General features: G+C 52.4%; 1 protein-coding gene across 3 annotated transcripts; it reads left to right on the plus strand.

The window, feature by feature from the left end:
* Window positions 1-86: 86 nt before the first annotated feature.
* On the plus strand, window positions 87-11,808 carry KLHL22 (kelch like family member 22). 3 transcript variants are annotated; one of them, XM_066609742.1, is made up of 7 exons: window positions 87-131; window positions 2,725-2,998; window positions 5,212-5,377; window positions 6,121-6,839; window positions 8,511-8,703; window positions 9,367-9,600; window positions 9,863-11,808. In XM_066609742.1, exons 2-7 carry the CDS (start codon window positions 2,772-2,774, stop codon window positions 10,238-10,240), a joined length of 1,917 nt encoding a protein of 638 aa, XP_066465839.1. In that variant the 5' UTR covers window positions 87-131; window positions 2,725-2,771; the 3' UTR covers window positions 10,241-11,808. The 3 variants fall into 3 exon arrangements, with proteins under 3 accessions (XP_066465839.1, XP_066465840.1, XP_066465841.1); XM_066609743.1 differs by lacking the exon at window positions 87-131 and adding an exon at window positions 296-360; XM_066609744.1 differs by lacking the exon at window positions 87-131 and adding an exon at window positions 1,780-1,926.
* The last annotated feature ends 423 nt before the right edge of the window (window positions 11,809-12,231 follow it).

Genomic DNA, 12,231 nt, shown 5'->3' on the forward strand with positions numbered 1-12,231 from the left:
TCCGCAGGTGAGGCGCACAGGCACCGCCCCCTCCCGAGGGCAGGCCGGACGGGCCCTGCGCATGCGTGTGGCGGGCGAACCAGGGGGCCGGTCTGTGCGCCTCCTCTATGGTTCCTCGGCGGACCAGCCGGGTGAGTGGCTGCGGCGGCGGGCCGGGTCAGGCCCTGGCACTTCCTGCTCACCCTCCCGGTGCGCGCGGCACCTCTGAGCATGTGCAGAGTGCGCCCCTTCTTCTGTGCTGCGGCGGCCCAAGCGCAGCCGGGGCCTTCTCTGAGGGGTGCCCGGGGCGGGCGGCGGTCCTCGGCAGCACCAGCCTAGCCGTGTCTACTCGGAAGTAACTCTAATGGGGCTTACTCCCTTGTAAGTGTGGACAGGCTGGGAGCCCCGTCCTAGGCATGTCTACTCGGAAGTAAGCCCCATTTGAGTCAATGGGGCTTGCTCCCGTGTAAGTGTGGACAGGATGGGAGCACCATCCTAGGCATGTCTACTCGGAAGTAAGTCCATTCGAGTCAATGGGGCTTACTCCCGTGTAAGTGTGTGACTTGAGACTGGGAATCAGTAGCCCCCAGGGACGCTCACAAGGGCTCCTTGGCCGGAGGGAGTTTCAGCAGGTGTAGCTTCTCCTGCAGGTGTGGGGCCCAGAGCTGAACGGTGGCTGCCCTCTCAAGCCCCCAAGGGCAGCCCTCACTCCCTCCCTGGGCTGGGGCAGGACAGGCACAGCCGCCTTGGGATCATGCTTGCGATCATTAGAAAAGGTATTGAGAACAAAACGGCTAATATTGTAATGCCCTTGCACAAATCGATGGTAAGGCCACACCTGGAGTATTGTGTCCAGTTCTGGTCGCCGCATCTCAAAAAAGACATAGTGGAAATGGAAAAGGTCCAAAAGAGAGCGACTAAGATGATCACGGGGCTGGGGCACCTTCCTTATGAGGAAAGGCTACGGCGTTTGGGCCTCTTCAGCCTAGAAAAGAGACGCCTGAGGGGGGACATGATTGAGACATACCAAATTATGCAGGGGATGGACAGAGTGGATAGGGAGATGCTCTTTACGCTCTCACATAACACCAGAACCAGGGGACAGCCACTAAAATGGAGTGTTGGGAGAGTTAGGACAGACAGTGGAAAATATTTCTTTACCCAGCGTGTGGTTGGTCTGTGGAACTTCTTGCCACAGGATGTAGTGATGGCGTCTGGCCTGGACATCTTTAAAAGGGGATTGGACAAGTTTCTGGAAGAAAAATCCATTACGGGTTACAAGCCATGATGTGCATGTGCAACCTCCTGATTTTAGAAAAGGGCTATGTCAGAATGCCAGATGCAAGGGAGGGCACCAGGATGAGGTCTCTTGTGATCTGGTGTGCTCCCTGGGGCATTTGGTGGGCTGCCGTGAGATACAGGAAGCTGGACTAGATGGGCCTATGGCCTGATCCAGTGGGGCTGTTCTTATGTTCTTATGCCTGCTGCCACAGGCCCATCCAGCTGGGCATGGAGGAGCTTCCCAGCTGCTGGAGCTGGCCTGGCAGAGGCCGGGTAGCTGACTGCCAGGCAGGCTGTAGCAGTTGCCTGCACTGAGCAGGGGGCTGGACGGGGCGACCTCCAAGTTCTCTTCCAGCTCTCCATTCTGCCCTCGGTCTGTTCCTCCCTTCCCCGGTCTGGGCTGGCAGCCCAGTTCTAACCTGCCTTCGCTTCCCACACCAACTCAGTGGAGCTGCTCGCCACAAGGCAGAGGTTCCCAAACTCTGAGCCTTGGGGAGCCATAACCAGCCCAGGAACGGCAGGATCCTTGCAAACAGCCCATCGCCCTCGACAGCAGGGGTGGCTAAGCCATGACTCGTGAGCCACGTGTGGCTCTTTGACATAAAATGTGCGACTCTCGGAGATACGTTGACTGAGTGTCTTTTTGCGCTGCAGTTAATATAAAAGGTCAGTAAGAAATCTGTAAGCTTTATGATTATTTACTAGGTATAAACTGAGAATCTGTTGGATTAAAACATGTCTAACGTTCCTACTGAGCAAATACTGTACATTTAAGCATTTAAATGCTTCTTAAATATTGTGGCTCACGTACATCTGAAGTTCGTTGTATGTGGCTCTTACATTAAGCAAAATTGGCCACCCCTGATGTATAGGATTGTAGCCCGAGTGGAAGTCATGGCTAATCGTTCAGGGAGCTGCCAGTCGAAAAAGTCTGGGAACCACTGCTCATAAGGGGAACATCGATTCTCTGAGCCCCAGGTGAACTTCCCTTCTAGGGATCCCACCAGAGCATGTCACACCATCCCCTAGTTCAGTGGTTCTTAGATGTTTAGCACTGGGACCCACTTTTTTAGAATGCGAATCTGTCAGGACCCACCAGAAGTGATCTCATGACCCGGAAGTGACATCATCCAGCAGGAAAATTTTTAACAATTCTAGGCTGCAATCCTACCCCCACTTACCCAGGAGTAAGTCCCACTGACTATCATTGTTAGAAGAATTTACATAGTAGCTTGTTAAAATTGCAGGTCTGTAACATTTCCTCAAATGCAGTCACACGTCATGGTAGTATCAAGTCTAATACATTAAAAATAAAATATTGAAATGAATGGGGACCCACCTGAAATTGGCTCGCGACCCACCTAGTGGGTCCCAACCCACAGTTTGAGAAACATTGCCCTAGTTGGTTGCACAGAAGGTGATGAGTTGGATAACCTCCTGTTCCCTGTATTCATTGCCTCGCAGAAGGAAACCCAGGTCCTTGCCCAGCATCCTCTGCGGTGCCGCCTGGGATGGCTGAAGACCGGGAGCCGGCACAGCCATGCAAGACTATCCCGTCACTCTCCGCCGAGGAGCGTTCCAGCAACACGTACCGCAGCCCCCAGCACTCACAGGCCTTGCTGAGCGGCTTGGTGGCTCTCCGGGACAGCGGCATCCTCTTTGATGTGGTCCTGCTGGTGGAGGGGAAGGCCATTGAAGCCCACCGCATCCTCCTGGCCGCCTCCTGCGACTACTTCAGGTCTGTCCGCAGTAGAGCTGGTGCAGTATCGTGGTGCAGTGTTGGGGGTTCTGTTCTGGCAGGCTGTGAAACAAGTGCGTTTGCGTTATCACGTGAGTCGTAGCTCAAGTGAAAATTGCAGTCTGCTTGGGGAGGTTGCACGTTCATTGTCTTGGACCGCTCAAACTGGACTTCCCTGGCTGGGATCTCTCTAGACCACTGATTTTCAACCAGTATGCTGTGGCACATTGGTATGCCACAAGTGGTCCGCAGGTGTGCTGCAGGAGTTTGGGGGAGGGTCTTTTATTAGTTGAGCCACTGGAGGATGTGAGCTCACCATTGGCAACTTGGTGGACTTTGACATGCTTAGGGCCTTCTCAGTGTGCTGTGAGATGAAAATGGCTGCTCTAGACCCACATGTCATTTTTTAAAATGACACTCTATTGGAACCCACTGAGCTTTACAAGACTTTTTAAAAAGGTAGCCTAGAAGGAAAGAGTATTTTTATTTATTGGTTTACAAGCAATATTTTGTTTTCAAAAAATGTGATTCGTTTCTCATAATGAGGCAGCCCTAATGAATAGCTTCCAGGCTTGAGGGGCTTAGTTCTGTGACCCGGTCTTCACCCTGCCACCACTACCTGTTGCTGACAGACTTGGAAGTAGAACACACCAGAAAAAAGATGCTCAAACATTGATCTCGCTATAGTGACACAAACTTGCAAAGTGCAGGAACTCGGCTGTTTGCAGGGAAGTTAGCAGCTTTCTGATTTCTGAATAGCTTCAGGGCTTGAAGCAGTTAGTTATTTGATCTTTCCATTACCTGTGTTTTCATTGGAGGCTCTGTGGGAACCTACCAGAAATCAGGTCGTGGCCCACAGTTTGAGAATCCCTGCACAAGTTGATAGGCAGGGATGGTGGAGTTCCAGGGGCTAGGCTGTGGATGTGCCTCCCATGCTGCAAGCAGTTGAGAGAGAGGCAGGGTGGCCTGGAATATCAGGGTTCTCCACAGGTCTTTCCCTGGCAGCCACATCACAGAGGAGGAAGGAAGGGAGTGTGCTTCCAATTACTCCAGTTACCTAGTCCTATAGCCTTAGGTTTGGGAGGAGGCTGCATGTAAAACCTTCCAGGTCTTCCTATAAAAGTTTGAGTGCTGCATCTAGACCAGCAGCACCACTCAGATGCTGTGTATATAATGTGGGTAACCTCCTAGACCAGTGATAGCTAACCTATGGCACGCGTGCCATGGAGGGCATGCGGAAGGTTGTTGGTGGGCACTGGAAGCCATCGCCCCAGCTGCCAGGCACAAGCCTCTGCTTGCCGCCCCTAGAAGGCGCCAGCAGCCAGGAGCAGGGAGGGGCAAGGCCAACGGGGGGGAGGGGAAGGAACGGACAGCAGGGGGAAGAGCCAGGCCCCTGGGGAGGAGTCACCCCCAGCAGCCCAATGGGAGCGCTTCCTCCCTCCCCTGTCTGGGGTAAGTCGTGTCTGGTGGGCTCAGCAAAGCTGCTGCTGCTGCTGCTGCTGCTTGGGGCTTGCTCCAAGGAAAGCGTGGCTGGGATTGCAGCCTCAGAGCCCAATCCTACTGTAGAGCTGTGTGGAGCTACAGTTCTCATAGATGGAGGATGTCCCTGGAGAACAGGGCTGGGGAGAGAGACACACCTGCTTGTTCCCAGGGCAGTGTGGGGAAAAGGGTCAGTTGAAGGGGATGGTGCCTGTGGGTGACTGAGGTGGAAGCCTTATGGCTCTTGCAGGTTTCCGTCCAATGACTGGCTAGAGCAGGGGTGTCCAAAGTTTTTGGCAAGAGGGCCACATCATCTCTCTGACACTGTGTCGGGGGCCGGGGGGGAATAATTTACATTTAAAATTTGAATAAATTTACATAAGTTTGCATAAATGAATATATTAAAGATGAACTTATATGAATGAATGAAGGTCTTGCAATAGCTCAAGGCCTATAAAAGGCCTTGCACAAAGCAAGGCTGGCCTTTCCTTTGCTGCTGCTATTGCATCACAGATATGAAACAACAAGCTCATGCAAGAGGTCAGACAGTCGCCCTCACACTGAGAGCAGTTGTATTGGGCCAGTGTGGGCTTCAACAAATCGCCAGAGGGCCAGAGGCTCATTGGAGACTGGGGGCTCCCTGAGGGCCGCATTGAAAGGCCTCGAGGGCCACAAGTGGCCCCAGGGCCGGGTTTGGGCACCCCTGGGCTAGAGGCTTCACTTTCCTTTTGCAGGGGAATGTTTGCTGGTGGACTACGAGAAATGGAACAGGAAGAGGTCCGTATTCAGGGCATCTCTTACAATGCCATGTGCAAGATCCTGAATTTCATCTATACCTCCGAACTGGAACTGGCCCTCAGCAACGTGCAGGAGATCCTAACGGCAGCTTGCCAGCTTCAGGTGAGGTGGACAGCTCCCCAGATATGCCAGGAAAGAAACAAAGCTCAGGCCTCATCTCATGAACTGTGCTTGGCACTGAACTGGACTAGAGTCTGGCATGCAGGCTGTGCCACTGAACAGGCTTGTAACCAGCCAGCTGTGTGGCTTGTGCACAGATATGCACCACCCACATCCATTCCAGCCATACGACCATCAGGTTTGCTGTTAGGTGAAAAATGGGCCTCCAGGCAAGTGGTTTCTAGACCCCACTGACTGACCTCCTGGGCCGCCACCGATTTAGAAGGTTCGGTCAGGGCTCAGTCCTACCCAACTGTCCAGCACTGATGCAGCCCCGGAAACACAGTCCCTTACCATGAGGAGGCCTTTGTGGCTGCTCCCCACTGCAAGATGCAGCACACACCATGTTGGAGTGGCTGCATCAGCTCTGGAAAGTTGGACAGGATTGGGGCCGTACTGTTTTCCACCACTCCTGCAACCACAGGGCGTTAGCTACTTGTCTGTCATCACCCCGGTTCTTCCCCTGCCCAGGAACACAGATTTGCAACTACACTGAAACTGGCAAATAAGTAGATCTGCCCAATTTGGTCTGGCCAGTTTGCTTGTTTTAGTAGCAAAATTGCAATGTGAGACTTGGGACTGCAGCTGCGGGCCCAAAGTCGCATAAGATTGCTGTGTAAAATTGTTGCTGGATTTTCCCCATAGCACCCAAACTCAGTGGAGCTCCTGTGCTTTCCTCCTTGCAGATCCCAGAGGTCATTAAATTCTGCTGTGATTTCCTCATGTCCTGGGTAGATGAGGAGAACATCTTGGACATGTACCGGCTGGCTGACCTTTTCGAGCTGCGTCACCTGAATGCCCAGCTGGACTCTTATATCCTGAAGAACTTTGTTGCTTTCTCTAAGACCGAAATCTACCGCCAGCTGCCTCTGGAAAAAGTCTACGCCCTGCTGAGCAGCAACTTGTTGGAGGTCACCTCAGAGAACGAGGTCTATGAAGGGGCCCTCCTCTACCACTATACCCCAGAGCAGGTGGAGACAGATCAGGTCTGTCTGATGGAGCCCCCAAAGCTTCTGGAGACTGTCCGTTTTCCCTTGATGGAGCTCCAGATTCTACAGAGGCTCCATGACAAGCTGAGCTCCTGTCCATTGAAGGAGACCGTGGCCCGGGCGCTGATGTATCACAAGAACGAGTGCCTTCAGCCAGTGCTTCAGAGCACGCACACGCAGCTGAGGTCAGAGTTCCGCTGCGTGGTGGGCTTTGGGGGGATGCATTCGACACCGTCCACCGTTCTCAGCAACCAGGCCCGATACCTGAACCCGCTGGTGGGGGAGTGGAGGCACTTCACTGCAGCCCTGTCCCCGAGGATGTCCAACCAAGGGATCGCTGTTCTCAACAACTTTGTGTACCTGATCGGGGGAGACAACAATGTACAAGGCTTTCGAGCAGAGTCCAGATGCTGGAGGTACGAGGGGCTTCTTTTTAATTGGTGATCTACTTTGGCCTTCCGTTACGCAGCTGGCAGCAATTATCACTCCTCTTGCGCTAACTTGGTAGGGTAAGATGACTAGGAGGAGATTCAGAAACTTGGTGGTCGATTGTGCAGAGCAGGCCAAGAAAGGGCCCTGTCTGGGCTACCCAGGAGAATGCATAATGTGCTGATAAGAAGAGCCCCTCGGGATCAGGCCAAAGGCCAGCTTCCTGTATCTCACTGTGGCCCGCCAGATGCCTCAGGGAGCACCACAAGACCACAAGATCTCTGTATCCTGTTGCCATTCCCTTGCACTTGGCATTCTGAGGTGGCTTACTTTTAAAACCAGGAGGTTGCACATTCCCATCACGGCTTATAACCTGTGCTGGACTTTTCCTTCAGAAATCTGTCCAATCTCCTTTCAAGGCATCTAGGCCTTCAGGTGCTTTCACCACATTCTATGGCAAGGTGTTCCACACTGGGTAAAGAAATATTTTGTCTGCTCCAAGGCGGCAAGCAAGAGCTTGTGTTACTCATCAAGCTCTCAAGAGAAACTGCGACTCTCTGCTCTTTCTCTATTTCTGCCCCAGCTCTGTGGTATCTTATGCCCGCAAAGTTACTGGGTAGGCTAGGCTGAGAGGAGAGGCTCTCAGCCCCTAGAGGTATAGGTGACCTCAGATTGGAACTTGTTTTCCCACAGCCAGTCCAAAAGCTGTGGCCCCACAAGCTGTCTAGGTGTGTGTTGCTTTGGTGGAATTGCCTTCTCCCTCTTAGCATGTTGTGATCCTTGCAGCAGTACCATGAGGATCATTCTGGCCACCCACAAGAGGGCACAGTAAATACTCTGTAAATACACAGTAAATAGGTTGATGTGTGGAAACTGCAGCAAGAGGGGATGTCTGGTGTAGTGGTTTTGGTGTCCCTGTGGAGCTGGGCTGACTGGGTTTGGGCTGACTGGAGATCTAAGTTCAAATCCCCTCTCAACCGCAAAGCTTTCTGGAGGACCTTGGACATCCAGTCACAATCTTTCGGCCTCACTTACCTTACAGGGTTGTTGTGAGGACAAAAGCAGGGGAGGAACAATGTACACCACCCCAAGCTACTTGGAGGAAGGGCGGTATAAGAATGTGAACAAAAATTTCCATAATGCACAAAACTGGGGAAGATAGAAGGTTGCCCCATTTTATCTTATTGGGACATGAGAGTCCGACATACATAGGGCTCTCTGGGAGCAGGTTGGTTTTCAGCAGATTTTCATCAGGGAGGGAGGGGTGGTTCATCTTGTGCAATTATGAATCTGGAAGAAGATTCACCCTCCTCTGCTAGTTACAGTCAGGAGATCCCACTGGGAGTGCAATCAGCATAGTGCTGTACAATTTTACCACAAAGCAGGACTGGGGGGCTGTTGGTGTGATAGACAAATAGACTTAGTACAGTGAAAGCAGCCAGCCTGGCCTTAAATAGGCAGAAGAGCAGCAGAGGCAGGCACAATTGTAGGTGTGAGTAGCTTCTCTTTGATACACCTAGAGGCAGTTCTGACAGATGGACCTGAAAAACCCAGTAGCTGCAGCAGGATCAAGATTTTGCAGCCCCTGCGGGTGAGGTGGGGTTTGCCTGGGAGAACTTTGGCTTAAGCGTGGCTGGGCTCTTCTCTTCCTCTGCAAGGTACGACCCTCGGCACAATAAGTGGTTTCAGATCCAGTCCCTCCGGCAGGAGCATGCCGACCTCTGCGTCTGTGTGGTGGGCGAACACATCTATGCCGTGGCCGGCCGGGACTACCATGAAGATCTGCAGGAGGTGGAGAGATATGACCCCAAAACCAACACCTGGGAATACGTGGCCCCTCTCCGGAAGGAGGTAAGTGCATGCAAACTCGGTCAGAGGCCCGGGCTGTATCACCCCCTGCTGGTGAGTGGCCTGTTAAGTCTGGGACATCCACTAAAATGGAGTGTCAGAAGAGTTAGAAGAGACAAAAGAAAATATTTCTTTACTCAGCGTGTAATTAATCTGTGGAACTCCTTGCTGAAGATGATGGCACCTGGCCTAGATGCCTTGGGCAGATTTCTAGAAGAAAAGTCTATCACAAGTTACAAGCCGTGATGGGTATGTGCAACCCCCTGTTTTTAAAAGTAGGGCTACCTCAAAATGCCCTATACAGCAGAGTGGCAACAGGATGCAGGGGTCTAGTAGTCTTGAGTGCCCCCTGAGGCATCTGGGGCGGTCACTGAGATACTGGATGGACCTTTGGCCTGATCCAGCAAGGCTTATGGTCTTATGTGAGCCTTTGGCATGACCCAACAAGTAGGTTTTTGTGTTTTGCTTCAGGTCCCTAGTCGGCGGTGGGGGTGCTGTCAGTGTCCAGTATTCATTCATATCCACCTGCACTGCAGACAGGGCTGCGCCTCGTTTGGCAGGCAGGCACTCTTGGTACAGGGCTCAGTTCTCAAGTCAATACAAACACATGGCCACAGGGGGCGCTGCCTGCCACCCTGCTCCTTGCTTTTCCTTTTGCTGCTGCAGGTGTACGCACACGCAGGAGCGACCCTGGAAGGGAAGATGTACATCACCTGTGGGAGGCGAGGGGAGGACTACCTGAAAGAGCTCCACTGTTACGACCCAGCAGCCAATCGCTGGGATGCCTTGGCTGACGGGCCCGTCAGGCGGGCTTGGCACGGGATGGCTGCGCTGCTGGGGAGGCTGTATGTGATTGGAGGGAGCAACTACGACTCCGGCTACAGGAGAGATGTTCACCAGGTACTGTTTCACTACGGATTCTAGTACAGTGGGACTTCCAGGCTGATGTGCTCGATGCCAGAGCATTCCCCACTTGGGAGGCTGGATCGCTTCAGTCTGCCTGCAACATGCAGTACCCCAAGTTCCTGGGCCTGTGTTTGTACCCTGCAGAGGAGAGCCTCTCCACAGTTGTCTGGGCTGCTTGCGATATTTGAGGGATACGCTTCATGCCCCTGTCCCAAAACCTCCCTCCTAATGACTGGAAATCTTGTTTTTCTTCCAGATTGCCTGCTATATTCCAAGCACCGCTCAGTGGACAACGGTTCGCCCTCTGCCCGCGGGGCATGGAGAGCCTGGCATTGCTGTGTTGGATCACAGGATCTACGTCTTGGGGGGCAGATCCCATAACCGAGGGATTCGCATGGACTACGTCCACATCTACGATGCGGAGAGAGACTGCTGGGAAGAAGGTCCCCCATTGGAGGATGATATTTCTGGAATGGCCGCCTGCGTCCTCACGCTGCCCAGGGCCATTCTCATGGATGCGGACAGATGGGCCCCCGGGTGGCTACACGACAGGCTCCAGGACCACACAGACATTTCCTCGGAGGTCATGAGTGTGTTGGATTGGGAGGAATTTGATAATTTGAGTGACGATTAATCCGAAGGCCCGTGTCTTCTGGAGAGACCGGCTTCTTCCCTGCTGCGACAGAGCCAGACTTTTATGAGCCACACTTTGCTTCTGCCTGCTGGGGGTGGGGGGCAGTTACCTTGGCAGGACTTGTAGGAGGTGTCTGAGCAGAGCTTACTGTAATTGGAGCTCTCCTGTAGGTGGATTTCTGGTCAGGGTAGTTCCCACTGGGAGCAGTTTGCACTAAAAGGTCAGCAGCACTGGAACTGGGATGGTCCCCCTCCTAGCTGGAGGAAGACTTGGCAGCCAGCTTTGGGACTAGTCAAAAAATAGGTTAATCCCTATTTAAGTATTTGCTGACATGGAAAAGCATTGTGCACAAGGGTGTAGCAAGAGCACCCAGTGAGTGCTCTTGTTTTTCACTTTCAAAAGGTGGGAGTCTGCTGTCCCTTCCCCAAAAAAGCTTACTTTGCTTCTCAGCTCACAATACAGACTGCACCGAAAGTTTGGTTTGACTCCTTCGCATCTCAGGCCCCAGCCTCGTTTCCTTCTGCTGTTCACAGGTGTGGAAAAATAGGCTGGGGTTGTGTGGAAGGGAGAGCTTCACTGTGATTTGAATACTATATTATTGTGCACTCTTACTGAACAAGATTGTGATATATGTCTCTCTATGAGTGTGAAACAATGTTTCTGTTTAACATGGCAATCCCAGGGTAGAGCAGTGGTTGTGTCTTGTAAACTGAATTGGGGGGAGAAGTGTAGGGAAGGTGCAGCACTTGAAAATCACCCCTATATCGCCATGATGCTGAGTGGGATAGCACTGCAGCGGGAAACCAGCAACTGTTAAATGTTCCAGGAAGAAAAACAGCAGGGGACCTATCCTGCCAGCTCCAGGCTATGTGAAGTGTTTTCAGGGCCATCACAGGGCTAGTGTAATGCAGTGCAAAAGGTGGTCAGGGGAAGACCTGTGCAGCCAGGTTGGTTTTGTAAGCCTCCAAAAGGATGTCTCCTATTGTCTGCCTGCACCTCACTGGGACTCTGGCCCCCTCATCTCGGGCCAGGCCAGGCAGCTTTGCTTCAGCCTGCTGGAGGGGGGAAAGTTACCTTTGCCGGACTTGTAGCAGGTGACTGAGCAGAGCCTACTGATGTGGAACCCAGAAGATCTCCAGACTTCTAGGTTTCTATGTAAGCAGGGTTGGCTCACCCATGAGGTCAACTGAAGTAGCTGCCTCAGGTAGCAGACTGGTGGTGGGGCACTGATCTCTGGCAACCTACTTGTCTCCACTCTTTTCCCTGCTTGGATTGGGAAAAGAAAGGGGGGGAAGAGGAAATGTGTAGAGAAGGAGAGTGTTGAGCCAGAGCATTGGAGAATGGGATAAACTCTGGCTGGTAAGGAGGGCACTGGTTTTTTATATAGCTTTTCAACCAAAAGTAGTTTTCAAAGCAGTTTGCACAGCAAAATAAATCCAGAAATGTTTCCCTGCCCCAAAGGCCTTACCGTCTAAAAAGAGGTGCAGAAGGGACACCAGCGACAGGGCCTGTGGCATATGTTATAAAGAGGACCTAAATTTAAAAATACTGTACACATAAATATTAAAACAAATCATTTACTTGCATAGTAAACTCATTCAATGTTTTTCATTTGCTATACAGCTGCTTTCACCGGAGCCAGCTTGCAAGCATTTAATGTGGGGCCCGTGACGTGTGCCATTTTTTACCACTAAGTAAATCCCGCACTTGGACCCCTCCCATGTCAGGTCTTGGGCATATGTTCCAGGACAGGTGTCTGGTGTCTTCTCTCCCTCCCCCCCAAAAAGAGCCCAGGTTGGCAAATGTTCTTGCGAGGACGCATGCCATGTGGGGCTTTCAGGCACCTGGCCAGAGCGCCCTCTCGGGTGCCAAATGGGGCTCTGTCATCCAGTGGCAAACCATAAGACGGCTGTCAGAGGGAGGGCACTGGTGAAGGGCTGCCTGGCAGGCTGCTTCTGGGCAGGTGGCTGCAGGAGTGGTGTTACCCCTGG

Source organism: Tiliqua scincoides, chromosome 14 (genome assembly GCF_035046505.1).
Source record: "Tiliqua scincoides isolate rTilSci1 chromosome 14, rTilSci1.hap2, whole genome shotgun sequence".
Classification (NCBI taxonomy): Eukaryota; Metazoa; Chordata; class Lepidosauria; order Squamata; family Scincidae; genus Tiliqua; species Tiliqua scincoides.

Excerpts from the sequence above, each read along its gene's own strand:
- KLHL22 (XM_066609742.1), top strand. The coding sequence starts at position 2,772 with ATGGCTGAAGACCGGGAGCCGGCACAGCCATGCAAGACTATCCCGTCA. Across the intron at positions 5,378-6,120 it reads CGGCAGCTTGCCAGCTTCAG|ATCCCAGAGGTCATTAAATT; the intron begins GTGAGGTGGACA and ends TCCTCCTTGCAG. Across the intron at positions 8,704-9,366 it reads TGGCCCCTCTCCGGAAGGAG|GTGTACGCACACGCAGGAGC; the intron begins GTAAGTGCATGC and ends TTGCTGCTGCAG.